The 15,848-nt window shown below is 37.5% G+C and overlaps 2 protein-coding genes across 5 annotated transcripts in view; both read left to right on the top strand.

Annotated features, from left to right (window-relative positions):
• LOC137736847 (uncharacterized) overlaps positions 1-8,362 on the top strand; it is a 31,228-nt gene extending 22,866 nt beyond the window's left edge. Inside the window, exons 48-63 of one of the 4 annotated variants that reach the window (XR_015954725.1) lie at positions 34-993; positions 1,078-1,154; positions 1,613-2,066; positions 2,169-2,255; positions 2,621-2,776; positions 2,870-3,054; positions 3,305-3,832; positions 4,948-5,125; positions 5,217-5,359; positions 5,448-5,574; positions 5,691-5,912; positions 6,287-6,643; positions 6,771-6,929; positions 7,037-7,318; positions 7,589-7,832; positions 7,926-8,362. Coding sequence is in view for 1 of the 4 variants with exons in the window: in XM_088682463.1 (XP_088538589.1) it covers positions 34-993; positions 1,078-1,154; positions 1,613-2,066; positions 2,169-2,255; positions 2,621-2,776; positions 2,870-3,054; positions 3,305-3,832; positions 4,948-5,125; positions 5,217-5,359; positions 5,448-5,574; positions 5,691-5,912; positions 6,287-6,643; positions 6,771-6,929; positions 7,037-7,318; positions 7,589-7,735 (4,062 nt within the window). In the remaining 3 variants the exon portion in view is untranslated. Of the gene's footprint in view, positions 1-33; positions 994-1,077; positions 1,155-1,612; positions 2,067-2,168; positions 2,256-2,620; positions 2,777-2,869; positions 3,055-3,304; positions 3,833-4,947; positions 5,126-5,216; positions 5,360-5,447; positions 5,575-5,690; positions 5,913-6,286; positions 6,644-6,770; positions 6,930-7,036; positions 7,319-7,588 lie in introns of all 4 variants that reach the window. The other 3 variants (XR_015954727.1, XM_088682463.1, XR_015954726.1) reach the window with 3 other exon arrangements.
• A 2,038-nt stretch (positions 8,363-10,400) lies between these two features.
• On the top strand, positions 10,401-13,273 carry LOC137736215 (zinc finger BED domain-containing protein RICESLEEPER 2-like). The gene is made up of 3 exons (XM_088682465.1): positions 10,401-10,481; positions 11,046-12,858; positions 12,986-13,273. Exon 2 carries the CDS (start codon positions 11,048-11,050, stop codon positions 12,842-12,844), a length of 1,797 nt encoding a protein of 598 aa, XP_088538591.1. The 5' UTR covers positions 10,401-10,481; positions 11,046-11,047; the 3' UTR covers positions 12,845-12,858; positions 12,986-13,273.
• Positions 13,274-15,848: the final 2,575 nt, after the last annotated feature.

The raw sequence follows: 15,848 nt of genomic DNA, 5'->3' as shown, positions 1-15,848 counted from the left end.
TTTTTCGTTCTTCTTTGATGCTGTACTTTAAAGGTTCAACATAACAGTACCGAAGACACGGACAAATGTGGATGCCTGCTGGTTTCAACTTCTTATTTCGAGAGGAAAACAACTCCAAGTTTTCAAAGAGATCTGGAGGCTGAAAATGTAACCGATAGAGACATAGGTTTCTCTGTTGGACTTGGCCCGGATGGTGCTTGGCAGAACATTCGGTCACTGCTTCCATTGTCAGTTGTCCCGAAAGGGTTACAGAATGATTTCATGGCGTTGGAAGTTGTTGTGAAAAATGGCAAGAAGCATGCAATATTCAGGGGTCTTGCAACAGTTGTAAATGAGACTGATGTTAAGTTGAAAATTTCAGTCTGTCATGCATCTCGAATTCAAGGTCGTGATTCCTCTCTAAGAAGAAGTGATAGCATAAATCCTGGGAGTTCTTTTACTTTGCCTTGGAGAAGTACATCTAGTGATTCTGACCAGTGCTTACAAATATGTCCTTCCGTTGATCATCCTCAGCCTCCATATTCATGGGGTTCTCTCGTGGCAGTGGGTACTGGTTATACATATGGAAAGGACCTGACTATTATAGATCAGGTTTCACTTTCTAGACAATATACTTCAAAGCAGGAAAATAATTTGCAAAATGTTACTTTCAAGTTGAATCAGCTTGAGAAGAAGGATATACTTTTGTGTTGTACTAGTACCATAAACAAACAGTTTTGGCTTAGTGTTGGGGCGGATGCCTCGGCGCTTCATACTGAACTAAATGCACCTGTTTATGACTGGAAAATATCTGTCCATTCTCCTATGAAGTTGGAAAATCGCCTTTCCTGTCCGGCTGAATTCACAATCTGGGAAAGAACCGGAGATGGAAAATGCATTGAACGACAGCATGGTATGATCTCTTCACGTGGGGGTGTACATATATATTCAGCGGACATTCAGAAACCTTTGTATCTTACATTGTTTGTCGAGGGTGGTTGGGTCCTGGAGAAGGTACTAGCTCTGTCTAAATATAAGTAACATGCTTGTTATATCTACATACCATTGTGAGTTTAATAACTATGGTTGTTCTGGCAGGACCCCATTCTTCTTTTGAATCTTTATTCCAATGACCATGTCTCGTCATTCTGGATGGTTCACCAGAAAAGTAAAAGGTTTGTGGTTCCGGAGAAAAGATTTCTTTGACATTTTTTTGTTTGTTTGTTGTAAAAGGTGTTATTGTACTGTTGTTCCCAAAAGCTCAACCTGTTAGGATGTAGGTAAATTCATATAATATTCAACACTACTCCCTTGTGGATTTCTGCCAGCCAGCATGAAACCCAATACATGGTTTTCAATGAACATTAAGAGGTTTTAATTGCAAGGATTCCAACTCAGAATCTCTTGCTGTTATGCTATGTTAGGTTTTTATGCTGGAAATAATTTTTTGTATGACGTTTCCTCATATTTTTTGTTCTACACTTGTGTGCCATTTATAATGTCCTAGGATGATGTCTCATTGGTATGTCTGAAATGATTACTTACTAGAAAATTTAAACATTTCTTGTAAATAATGTAACACGTAATTTATTAATTATCAGATTCATTATCTCCATTACCATCATTTTCGCAGGAGACTGCGCGTGAGTATTGAACGTGACATGGGAGGAACCACTGTTGCACCCAAAACAATAAAGTTTTTTGTTCCGTACTGGATAACTAATGATTCATATATTTCATTGGCATATCGAGTGGTAGAAGTAGAACCTTCGGACAATGCAGATACAGACTCCCTAATGCTTTCTAGGGCAGTCAAGTCTGCAACACCAGCCTTGAGAAGTCCCACAAACTCTAGGGACAGGAAGCATTCTGCCACAAGGAGAAACATTCAAGTACTTGAAGTTATTGAGGACACTAGTCCTGTTCCTAACATGCTTTCTCCACAAGATTATGCTAGCCGTAGTGGGGCTTCGCTGTTTCCATCTCAAAAAGATGTTTATCTGTCCTCACGAGTGGGGCTTTCTGTTGCCATGCATCATTCAGAAATTTACAGTCCTGGGATATCTCTTTTTGAACTGGAAAAGAAGGTGATTTCAATAGAGCATCAGATCATTTTCCTTTTCATGATTATGCTTTGCGGTTGCTGAAATTTGTTCACTATCATATGATCTTTGAACTTTCTTTTCCAGGAAAGGCTTGATGTAAAAGTATTCAGTTCAGATGGATCTTATTACAAGCTTTCAGCAAGACTGAGCATGACCTCAGACAGAACAAAGGTTGAATTTAAATATCTTGTGATGTAAATCTTTAATGATTCTCCTCTGAGAAACTGCTAGAAAGAATGTGACGAGGGACTTACCAAATTAGATATGTAAAACATTAGCTCTGAAGCCGGATTACAGAAAATAAGATAACCCTTAAAGAAAAATGATGAAAGATTCTCTTCACCAGACCATCTGCATGTTTAGAGAGGACAGAAGGTTCCTTTCATTGGAGGTTCCTTACTCCTTAGTCCTTAGTAAAAGCTATTGTTGTTAGTCCCAATTTTTCGTACTTGATGGTACTCATAAGCTACGCATTTGTCAAGTTTCTTTGGTGTATGTTAATAATAATAAACAACTGCTCGATGGTTAATATTCAGGTTGTGCACTTCCAGCCCCACACCTTGTTTATTAATAGAGTTGGTTACAGACTCTGCCTGCAACAGTGTGATTCTCAGTCCGTGGCATGGATTCATCCCACGGACTCTCCAAAGCCCTTTTGTTGGCAGTCTAGTGCCAAGGTCGAATTGTTGAAGGTCAGTGAAGCTTTATAATCTTTCATGTTCGCTAATTATGTATGAATAGCATACATAGTCTGAATCCCATATGGGATTTATTATTCTTATCAGGTGCGGGTGGATGGTTACAAATGGAGTGCACCATTTAGTGTTTCTAGTGAAGGTGTCATGCGTGTTTGCTTGAAGAAGGATGACGGAAATGATCAACTTCAATTTCGAATAGCTGTAAGAAGTGGAGCTAAGAACTCAAGCTATGAAGTTGTTTTCCGTCCAAACTCTTCCGTTAGTCCTTACAGGTAATGGTTCACTATGTCTTATGAAAGCTTGTGAAATGCAAAGAGAGAATGTAGTTATCATAAGGTATTGTAAGATATGGACGTTAATTCTTTTTGACGAAAGTGAAATTTTGTTGAACTTGTAATGTCTGTTAATATGGAAGTTATCTTATTACAGTACAATAAGTCATAAATACGGTTTCTTCTCCTTTACTTGTATGCATGTGTTCTTTTGTTTTTTGGTCCACTGCTAATAGTTTTCGATCAACAGGATTGAAAATCGTTCCATGTTTTTACCCATCCGAATTCGCCAGGTGGATGGTACCAACGATTCATGGAAAGTTCTTCCTCCCAATACAGCAGCTTCTTTTCTATGGGAAGATCTTGGCAGAAGACGTTTATTAGAGATCCTGGTTGAGGGGGAAGACCCATTAAAATCAGGGAAGTATGATATTGATGAGATTTCTGATCACCAAGCCATTCATGTGGGAAATGTGCCTTCTAAAGCTTTACGTGTTACTGTTATAAAAGAAGAGAAAGTGAATGTCATCAAGATCAGTGACTGGATGCCAGAAATTGATCCTTCTGGAATCTTGAGTACAAGCCACTCATCACCTCTGTCTCAGCTTTCTATACAGCAACAATCACCAATGATCGCTGATTGTGAGTTTCATGTTATCATTGAGCTTGCTGAGCTTGGGATATCCATTATTGACCATACACCCGAAGAAATCTTGTACCTTTCGGTCCAGAATCTTGTGAGTGCATATTCAACTGGCTTAGGTTCTGGAATCAGTAGGTAAGTTTGCTTTCAATTTTGTGGCTTGGAGAACAATTTGTTTAATTTATTAGTTAGTGGGGTGCAGTTTCCATAACTGTGAAAAATCTTGAGTGTCGTCCCACGTGTGAGGCCCAACGGCCACACGTGCTCTACGTCACGCACTTTGTGTTGTCCACGTGCTAGGCTTGAAAACTCAACACACGTGAGGGGGAGTATTTGAATGAATTCCACATTGATGGGAAGAACAACCCAATGGGTTGTTAGAAATGTCGGTACTACAAGATAGAGAATGCACAAAGTAAAGTAGAAAATGGACACCAAGAATTTACATGGTTCGGCAATTTATGCCTATGTCCATGGAACAACGATCAATCTTCACTATATGAAAATGATGAGTACAACAAGAGTAGTCTTACCAAGCCAGAGACAAGACTTGATGGATACAAGAAAGTATAACACACACTTTCTATCACTCTAAACTTCACTTACACAATGTGTAGTGGAACACTCTCACTCTCACTCTTGGAGTGGAACTCTAACACTCTTGGAGTGGAACTCTAGCTTTGGACTTGATCCTTTTTCTACTCTCATGTTTGCTAGCAACACCAACACACCTATTTATAGGTGGGTTTTTGCCGTCATACCCATTGCACACCGACTTTGGCTAGAAATGATAGCCACACAATTATACAAACTGCTAGAACTTTCTAGAATATGCATGCACTCCACCGACATGCATATTTGGACCAGATTTTTCTAGTTCCTTGGCACTTGGTTTGCTTACATAAGATGCTAGAATTTTCTAGCATCCATCCTTTTATAATGGGCTGGACCTTTAATGTCCTTCATCATGGGCTGGACCCATGGTATACCAACATGGGTTTATGGTGGAACCCCAACTTTCTTTTCATACCCTATAAGGGGTAATCTTCCTCCTGTAACATAGTGAACATATGCATATCAAGTTCAAAAGCTAATAAATACATTTGGGAAAAAAAGATGCTAAATGATGCAACATTATCATCAACTACTGTGGCCTAAAATTGTGATTCTTTTAGCATTATGTGTACTTACCAGGATTGTAATGTCCGAAAATTATTAAATCTGGAAGCCTTTTTGTGTCCTGTTTTCAGGTTCAAACTTAGAATGCGCGGGATACAATTGGATAACCAGTTGCCCCTTAGTCCAACTCCAGTTCTTTTTAGACCTCAGAAAGTTGGAGATGATACTGACTATATCTTGAAAGTTTCAATCACAATGCAGTCAAATGGGTCACTAGATCTATGTGTCTATCCATATATCGGTCTCCAGGTAAATATAAGAAAGTTACCATTTTCCAAAAGAAGGTTTTCTCATTATTTTTTCTCCAGTTTATATTAATTACATGCAACTGATTATTCAGGGACCTGAAAATTCTGCCTTTTTGGTAAACATTCATGAGCCAATCATTTGGCGCCTTCATGAGATGATTCAGCAGGTCAACCTCAGTCGGTTGTCTGATACTCAAACAACTGCTGTTTCTGTTGATCCGATTATTGAAATTGGGTATTCAAGGACTCCAAAATTGTCTTATCATTGTTTTTCACTACATTTAGTCGTAATTCCCTTAAATAAATGTTACTTGTACTTGCAGAGTTCTTAGCATTTCAGAGGTTCGATTCAAAGTGTCAATGGCTATGTCACCTAGTCAGCGGCCAAGAGGCGTCCTTGGCTTTTGGGCATCTTTGATGACTGCATTGGGGAACACTGAGAATATGCCAGTAAGCGTTGGGATTCTTCCTCGTGCTGTTTTGCGATTTCATGGTTTTTTTCTTTCTTTCTGGAATTCATCCTAGAAGCTTTCGGCTGGCCTAAGTATTTACGTTTGTTATTTTAGGTGAGGATATACCAAAAGTTTAACGAGAATGTGTGCATGAGGCAGAGTTCAATGATTAGTATTGCTATTTCAAACGCTCAAAAGGATCTTTTAGGCCAACCTCTTCAACTGCTATCTGGTGTTGATATATTGGGCAATGCAAGTAGTGCCCTTGGACATATGAGCAAGGGCATGGCTGCCTTATCATTTGATAAGAAGTTCATTCAAAGCCGACAGAGAAAGGTTTGCTTTAGATTGCCATTCGAAAAGGTCTTTTCGCCTGTGCACTGATTATTTTATCATACATACAATTTCTATGGTTGCAACAGTGTTACGTTCTTATAACACATGTGAGGGAGATAAAACAATTATTGGTCAACGTATATTTGTGGGAAGTTATTGATTTATTAAATTAATATTTTTTACATAAATTTGTTCATATACGGTAATGGATATAGCAAATGCAATGTACCGTACTGTCCTTGGGCTGTACTTTTCCAGCTCTTGCTCATTGCAATTTCGGCACTGCTAAATCTCAGTATTTCATTTATAGCTATATTATCTGGACTGTTTGTATTTATTTACTTTTATTTTAATTAAAAATTTTCACTTTTCAGGAAAGCAAGGGTGTAGAGGACTTTGGTGATGTTCTCAGAGAGGGAGGTGGAGCACTGGCGAAAGGCCTCTTCAGAGGAGTTACTGGCATATTGACAAAGCCGCTTGAAGGTGCCAAAAATTCTGGCGTTGAGGGTTTTGTTCAAGGTGTTGGGAAAGGATTAATAGGTGCAGCTGCACAACCAGTGAGCGGGGTTCTAGATCTTCTGTCAAAAACTACTGAGGGTGCCAATGCGATGAGAATGAAGATAGCATCAGCAATAACTTCTGATGAGCAACTCCTCCGCAAAAGGCTGCCTCGTGTAATCGGTGGTGATAATTTGATTCGACCATATGATGGGTACAAAGCACAAGGACAGGTACTAATTGTTTGACTGCTTTGTCAGTAATTTTATTTTTTTTATATTAATTGAACTTGGTTTAGTTTTATTGATACCCCCTTTGTTGCTCGTTCTTACTAAAACTTTCTTTTTCTTGGTCATGAAGGCTATATTGCAGCTGGCGGAATCAGGCTCATTTTTCCTCCAGGTTGATCTGTTTAAAGTACGTGGGAAGTTTGCTCTATCAGATGCTTACGAAGATCACTCTTTACTACGCAAAGGAAAAATTCTTCTAGTCACTCATCGAAGAGCGATACTGTTGCAAGTAAGTTAACAGATTAGAATCATTCGTGGTGCTACAGTCCTTTCCTATCATCTATAAGTGATAGTAAAAAGTCACCAAACAATGACATTGTAACTTTTGTCATTCAGCAACCCTTCAATGTAGCTCAGAAGAAGTTCAACCCCGCTAGGGATCCATGTTCTGTATTGTGGGATGTACTTTGGGATGACCTGGTGATAATGGAAAAGTCGTACGGGAAAAAGGACCATCCAAAGTCTCCACCTTCACGGGTCATTCTTTATTTACAAGATAAACCAGAGATGAGGGAGCACGTTCGTATCATAAAATGCGTCCGTGATACCCCCCAAGCACTTGACGTGTACTCATCAATTGAACGAGCAATGAACACTTATGGACCAAACAAACCAAAGGTTAGATTTTAATGCCATATCAATGAGCTTTTGCAATGTCAGGTTGTTGCATTGACTTTTTACTTGTTCAAATCACCATGAAATGCTAAACTTGTACATACAAACTAAAGAAAAATCGAAAGTATTTTACACCGTTGCATTGGTGTTGCTGATAGATACAGATATCTTTCTGAAGGCTTCTTGTTTGTGATATTCTTCTCAATTTTTGTGACATTCTTCCTGGACAGTTGACGTTTTACATGAACTTTCTTGTTTTGCAATGCTATTCAGCAAATGCTGAAAAAGAGTATGACATTGCCATATGCACCATTTGTCGATAACGCCAGTGCTGAAGCTACATCAAAAGAGCCAGGGTTGCCCCGACAGGTGCCGGCATCTATTCCTCGTAGTTCAACTTTTGGCAGCCGCTTCAACTGATCCCGAGATCGTTGATGGTGAGGAAATATGGTGTTTGGGAATTCTGCTGTGGTCCGGTCACAATCCTGCATGCTCAGATGTTCTTACCGTCCGGCAGGTATTCTAGTTGTGATCATTGCACGAAAAATTATCATATTGGTGTCTTCATGGGTGCTTAGGTTTACAACAACGGTGAGGTTGTTCCATACAGGTGTTTTGTAAGAAGCGGTGTAAAGGACCAGTGACAAGGACGACGTAAGAAATGCCGACATGGATTTTCGTGGTCGAATTCCGACATGGATATGAATGGTGTTAGCCTCAAACACAATCGATACTATTCTTAGTGCAAGGCTTACATATATAGCGCATACATCTGCCATTAGTTACCAGAGTTCACCTATATATATGTATAGGTTTCAGACATTCTATGTATATATGTTAGAATAGTCGATGTATACGCACCGATTACCGAAGGTGATCGTGCCGATCATTTTGAAAGCCAATTGTATATCTGGTGCCATATGAACACGATGTATGATAAGGTTTTGGAAGTAAAATCCTAGTGATTGCGTTGCACCGTGTGTTTACGTTATGGTGTAGCGCCTTCGGAGTTGGGACAAGTAAAAGAACCTCACCTATTCAAGTTAAGAGCTGTAATTTTTTGTTGTATATCATCTATTTGCTTCATGCTCATTCGATTCCGCTGGGGAATCCAACCATTACGTAATATACCAGAAACAAAGAAAAGTTCACACTATCAATTATTCGCTAGGATTTGAGCCCAAAAGCACCTAAGAGCATTTCCACCAATGTTCTTTTGCCTTGATAACATTGATTTTGTGTATATGATCGCTTGTATTAAAAAAATATAATAGAGATAAAGAGCTAGCCAAAAAAGATCGAGAGTGAGCAGAGAAGAAAGTTGTAAACTCCAAACTTTCTCTCTCCTCTACTCTCACTTCCGATCTTTCTCTACTAGCTTTCTATCTATATCATATTTTTCTCTTTCGTTGATCTGATTATTTCTCTCCTTTCTTTCTCTCTGGCCTCCGAATCTTTGTCTCCTACTTCTCTCTCCTCTCTCTGCTCTTCCTCTCTCATCCCTCTCCAACCCTCTATCTCTCTATCTGTTCAATTGAATTTAGTTGTAATTTCTGAATCAAAAGGGAGTTGTAGGGGTATTTTTTTAATTGTAAATTTAGAAACAATTTTAAATCTCATACCAAATAAATTTTTGGATCCTAAAGAAAATTGTTCTTAGAAGACGTCCTTAAGAAATGTTTTAAAAAATTATGAAATTGTTTAATACGACAGACCCTAAATAACTAATGGATAACATGATAACTGATACTTGATTAGGGATGACAATTGATTGAAGCAAGATCAGATATGTCATTCTCATCCCCATCCTCGATAAAGTGTCTTCTCCTATCCCCATTCCCCACCTTCATTGTCGCCATTGGATAACAGTTTTCCCCATCTCCCCATTGCAAAATAAAAATAAATTGGTCGATTGGTCACAATATATTTTAAACGCGGCGGATTCGATATATATGGGATTATATATCCTCACTGCCTCCGAACCTTAAACCCGTTCTCGTGCCGATTTATATCTTTAATGCTCTATCCACCTCGCTCTATCCACCTCTTCTAGGTCTGAAGAGGTTGGAGAATTTTACTTTGTTCATGGTCACAGTCAAGTAGACTCACCAATTCAGAGTATCGAACTGAAACCTTACATTTTCTTTGTTTTTTTGGCGAGTCACAGTTCGCGTCTTTACCGACATGCCACTTGATGTGGTTATTAGTTCATTAAATGTTTTTTTATATGTTAAAACAGTTTTTAAACAATATTATTAGTACATAAATGGAGACTAATTCAAAACTATTACAATAATTTTGGAAATAAAAGAAATTCGAAGTTGGGACGCATTCGTAAAAATTCACACTCTATTTATTAAGATATTAAACCATGCGTAAAAATTATAAAACATATTTCAATTTTATTTTAAATATTTATCATATGACGTTCCTAATTGCATAATAAGATTTTCCATTGAAGACCAAAACCAGAGGAATGTCATATTTGATACGAAAAGAAAATTCACCATATCGATGGACGGGTCGACAAGAGATGATTTGATGTGTGCAGAAAAATTACAGCAGGAAAAGAAGGGATTAGATTCTCTTTTCCTTCTTTTTTTTAGATCCCCTTCTATCTTCTCTTTTTATATTCACTATTTTATCGTTCTTTTTCTATAAAAAAAAAATTAGAAAAACTAATAAAAATGATTTAAAATTTTTAAATTTTAATGATAAAGAATAAATTAAAGATAAAGTGAATACTATCAGATTGACTTTTTAGTATAAAAATATGATTTTTCGTAAAAATAAATAGTACCGTGGATATTTCGTTAAAACTTCTTAAAAATTAATATAAGATGTTGACGTAGTTTAACCTTAACCGTTCAAAAAAAAAAAAAAAAAAAAAAAAGAGACATTTTGTTCATAATCTAAAGAAGGGAGAGAATCCGAAAGGAAAAGGGTGCGAAAGAAACGAAGAGACATTTTTTTCATAACCTAGACACGTGTACGGTTCGATGCTGTTGTTGCTTAGCATTCCCGCTAAAATGACCCACATCCTGAGCAGCCCATGTCTACTGCGTTTCTTTCTCAATCCATTCCACTTCCCACACGACCCCCACAATCCCTTGCTCTCCGCTTCCCTCCTCGCTTCCTCTCGCCGATTCATCACCAGAAAACAAAGGTTCGGCTTCCACTCGAAATCATATATTTGTTTTTCCAGATATATATTTCATAGAATGATCACACATGATATATTTTTCGTGGAACTATGAGTTCTTGTTTTCCTGTCCTGTCTATTTTTTGTATATTTATTTTCCTATATGGCCTACTTTTGTATCTTTTGTTGATATTATATCGTTTAGTATATTACCTTTGAGTTCAGAGTTCTATGGGGTTGAATAAATTCTTAAGTTATAAGATTCCACTGCAAGATTTTGGGTTATATTGCTGATGGGTATTCTTGGTTTTACTTTATAGTGCAAAAGAAATAGACGAGATGCTTGTTTTGGAATGCGTTTGTAAGAAGCACTAATAGGTGCTTTGTGCTTCTCCATAAAGCGGTTCAATTTACGACCCCAAAAACGTTTTTTGAGTTTTTCTGCCAATTGTCAGTAGTGCTTTTGGGTAGTTAGAAAACACTTAGCAAAGCAATCTCAAACATGCCATAAATCAACTTGCATGAATTAATGTTTTAAAAAGTAGGGTTTCTAGGGTTTTAAATTTATGATAATTTTGTGTTTGCTAGATATGTCTGATCATGGAATTGAAGGCAGTGTTGTGGGTAGCAATGATGGAATGGATGGGATTTCTATTCCATCAGATTCAGATACAAGGGACAATGTTGGGGAGGGGGTTGATAAAGATGATGATGTGCAAAAAGCTACTACAGAACTTGCAGTGTTTATGTACGTTGTAGGTCTTCTTCCATTTAAGGTGGTTAAAGATAACTACTATCTATGGATGGGGCATATGCTTGTCGAATACGACGAGCAGAAAACTCTGAGGGCTGTCGCGGACTTTGTTTGCTCCATTGAGTTTCCGCCTACGTTGGTGAAGCATCCTATTTTTAGGAATTTGGCACTTAGGCTTAACCCGAGGTTTAATCTTACTTACGGCATGGTTAGAAGTGAATGCATGAAAGTTTATGGGGAAAGGAAGTTGGGAATTAAGGAATTCTTTGAAAATTTCAATGGGCAGATTAGCCTTTCTGTGGACTTATTGAGGTACCAAAAATCGCTTAGTTTCGACTATGACAGTGAAGTTTACTTATGCCTTTACGCGCATTTTGTTGACACGAATTGGAAGCTGAGGAAGTGGGTGCTTTACTTTCGTCATCTCAGCGATTCATCTGATGATTGTGGTGAAGATTGGGGAATTTTTAAGTCCATTCAGGATTGGGGCATTGAGGACAAGATATCAGCAGTCACCACAACTAATTTTGATTATTTAGCCGAGTATGTGAAAACTCACATCCAAGAAAAGAATGAACTTCAACTCGGCGGTCAGCTGTTTAATGTGAATTGTTTGGGGAAAACACTCAGTTTAATGGTTGAGGATGCATTTGAAGAGATGGAAGATTTGATCGACAAAGTTTCTGTACTGTATTCTTCGAAATCATTACCCCTGTGGTATCTCACGAGTTCCAAGCTCAAACCAGCTATAGAGTTATATCATATGGGAGAATTCTCTTCAAAAGATGTGACTGATGATTACGATGTACCATCCCCCGAGGAATGGAAGACTCTTGAAGGTGTTTGCAATCTTGTGGATAGCATCTATGAAGTGGCGAATGCATTGTTCGAAACAAAACATCTGACCCCTAATGTTTATCTTTATCACCTGCATGAAATTCGCGAGGTTCTGACCACAATGTCTGTTAACTCGGACAGTTTTATTAGAACTATTGTTGAGGAAATGTTGAAGAAGTTTCACAAGTATTGGGATGACACGTTCTTGCTGATGGCCATGACTGCAGCGCTGGATCCTCGATTTAAGATGAAATATGTAGAATTTGTTTGCTCAAAAGTCAAGGGTGACGATGCAGACTCACAAGTTGCAGCTGTTTTGGGGGCTATTCACAAAATGTTTGATGAGTATGTGATCCGTTTTCCTGAAAATGAGAGTTTCGTGAGTGATTCATCTTCTTTGGATTCAGATTCAGAAGGAGAGTCTCCCGACTCTACTCCTCCACTTCCTCCTAAAAATGCGAGTCATACTTTTGGTGTGTTGCATGCCTACCAGCAGTTCGTCGAACAGGATATTCAGCCTACAAATAGATCGGATTTGGATAGCTATTTGGAGGAACCGGTCTTACCTTGGAGCGAGGATTTTAATGCATTGACCTGGTGGAGAACCGCAGGCACCAAGTATCCTACCCTTGCGAGGATGGCGCGCAATCTCTTGGCTATTCCAGTTTCTGTTGCGACTTCATTTGAGGCATTCTATACCGAACCAAGGCCAGTTGATGAACGTGTTGCTTTCTTGAAGCCGGACTTTCTGAATGCCTTAATGTGCACCCGGAGCTGGTATGCTGGGAGGCTCTGAAAGATTGTTCGCAGGTCATCACTACTATTTTGTTCTCTGTTGTTTTCATTTAATTTTTGTGATTATTTTCCATTACTTCACTCCTGCAACATGGTTTCTTACTAGATTTTAATTTAAATCCGGGGGTGTTGTTTGATGCAGGTACGTTTCTTTGCTTTTAGATGATCTTTGCCGTTTACATCCTACCCCGGAGGGCATCTTGTTTATTTTGAATTCCATTAGGGAAAGTGGACATCTTTATTTTTTGTTTGTATTAAACTGTTGAATGGATCTTGTTTTGGTTGTCTTTGATTTCCAGGGATAGAGGGTGAGTGTGCATGCGTGTGAGACAATGGATATGATATGGAATGCACGCTAATTTCATATCATATTTGCTTTTATGTTCTTTTTATTTTATGCTCGATATATGAGAAATCTTAATTTTATGCACTGATTAAATTAGATGCAAAATTTTATATAATTAACTTGATCTCGTGATTATGCAAATTGATCTTGTTATCGCGGCTAAGGTGCACCACGAAGTTTTTATGTACCTTTTTAATGGGAATATTTAAGGTTCGGCAACCAAATCACATGTCTGTCGAAATAAGAACAGCTCCACTGTGGTATTTAGCCATGGGGATTGGCAACAAATCCAATTCAATTGTCCTTCAAACTAGCTCCAGCCCATTCGGGCTATTGGGTTAAGGGGGAGCCCTTGGGAGAGGGCAGGCGAGAGTTCTAGGCCCGAGTGTCTAAGGGAAAGTGATGTCAACCACGTTCTAAAAAAATTTGTGTCAAGCGCGTGGGCAACACGCCCCCGTGGAGGCGCGTCTCAGGCATATTTTCAGACGATGGGGCTTGCATGTCAGCCCCACTCGGTCATTTTGAAATAGGACCATTTGATTTTCAGATCAACGGTCCAATTTTTTCTACTTTAAAAAAATTAAAAAAAAAATCAGAAATGTTTGGGTGGGCCACGTGTCTCATTCTGGACAGTTTGATTTCAAATTTTTAATAATTCAACGGTCCAGATTAATCAAGTTAATAAAAAAAATTTAAAAATCAATTAAAAATTCGAAAAAAAATTTTAAAAAAATTATAATATTTTTTTGTATAAGTACCTTACAATTTTTTCTCACCTTACACTACATTTCAATATTTTCAACGATTCTGAATAAGAACATGTTACGCAACATAATTGGTTAAAAATTTTATCAAAATCTATTTACAAAAATTGTACTTTTGGATAATGACATATGGTGTGACGAGATCGGTTAAAAATCTTATTCAAAATTTAAATTTAAATTATTTTTTATTATTTTATAAAATAAAAATTACTAATATTTTATTATCTATTGTCATGACTATTCAATTTATGAGTAGAAATGCAAAAGACAATTACTATTCATTAAAGGCAATTACTATTTACCACTGTTCTAAAAATCCCCACCTAGCGCCGCGTAGGCCTTGCCTAGATGCTAGGCAGTTAGCCACCACTCCGATTAATGCCTATACGTTTGAAAATTAAGAAACGACACCTAGACCTCCTGAAGCGCCTACCTAGACTGCCTAGGCACCCGCCTAACCCGTTCAGACTTGTCTAGGCACTTGATGAGTCCATATTATACTATATATTTCACCCTAATCTTAGTATTAATTTATTGATTATTTTGGTAGAATTTTGATATTTTGTTATATATTCTCAATGTAGGACATGCGACTTCCTCTTGAGCAAAAAGTGAACTAACGGATAAATTTTGGAATGATTCTAATTGGACGATGTTCGTGATTCTTTCAAGATAATTGTGTCAAAATTTCAGATTTTTCTACCAAGCTGTTTGACCGTGGCAATGAAATAAAGGCTCAATGCATAGCTTTTCCAAATTGACCTTTCTCGACGTTTTGGGTATTTTGGAGGTCAAGATGGCATATTTTGAGGAAGATTCCTCCTGAGGATTTGTAGGGGACGTCTCCAGCTTTCAAAAGAGACCTTTTGGGACCAAATCGGAGTTGATTTGATCTGTCAAAAGTCTGATTTTCTAAGAAGTCTGAATTTTAGTTCAAATAGGAAACCTTTAATTTCTGTTTTATTATTTTTATTATGTTTGCTAGTTTTATTCTAAGACCTTTTAGGGTTTTATTTTGTAATAGTATAAATAAGGTTTTTTAGCCATTAGGGTTAGAAGGGGAAGGAGAGGTGGAAACGCATGCACAAGCCCTTGACAATTCAAGTTTATTTTCTTGGTGTTTTCTATCTTTATTCTTAATAATATTTTGTTTTATGATTGTTCATAACTAAGTTCTTTTGTTAGGGTGAAGTTTTGAGCCTTAGCATGAATATGTGATTATATTAACTTGCTTATGAATGGATGCATGTTTGCTTTGAGTTATTAATCACTGCGATTAAAACTATCTAATTGTCTTAGTGATTCGCGACTATTAGGGTTTTTAGACAAGTAATTTGATGCAATTTTTGTTGGAACATTACTCTGAAATTGAGGAGGGCTTCTTGTGATTAGTAATTGTAAATTCACTTAAGGTGAACATCACGCTCTTAAGGGTTGCATGATTTTTCAAAGGGTTTTCCCAAAGCTTAATGAGTCTTGCATGTTTATATTTGATCTGAACATCACAAACGGGTTGCATGTTAGATATACATTTTCGCTTGAACATCACGATGAAGATATGCATTAGGAAAACCTAACCTTCAAAGCATGTATGTGGAAATTCATAAGTAGTTGGTAAAACTGCGTAGGATTGTTAAGGGGACGGCAGAACCCTAGACTTTTACAAATTGATTTTCTTTGAATTGTTCTCTAGTTAATTTCTTTAATTGTTTTATTTTAAAATTCGTTTTTATTATATTAAATTCTAAAATCAACATTTTCCAAACTTTGTTTTCAATAATTAATTAAGAGTTGGTTTTAAACACAAATTATTCATTCAATCTCTGCGGAAAATGACCTTGCTTGAGCTGCTATACTACGACAACCTTATACTCTTGCAAGTGTTTTTAAGTGTT

This window comes from Pyrus communis, chromosome 13 (assembly GCF_041283825.1).
Source record: "Pyrus communis isolate YQ-2024b chromosome 13, ASM4128382v1, whole genome shotgun sequence".
Classification (NCBI taxonomy): Eukaryota; Viridiplantae; Streptophyta; class Magnoliopsida; order Rosales; family Rosaceae; genus Pyrus; species Pyrus communis.
This window is presented reverse-complemented; position numbering and strand designations above follow the sequence as displayed.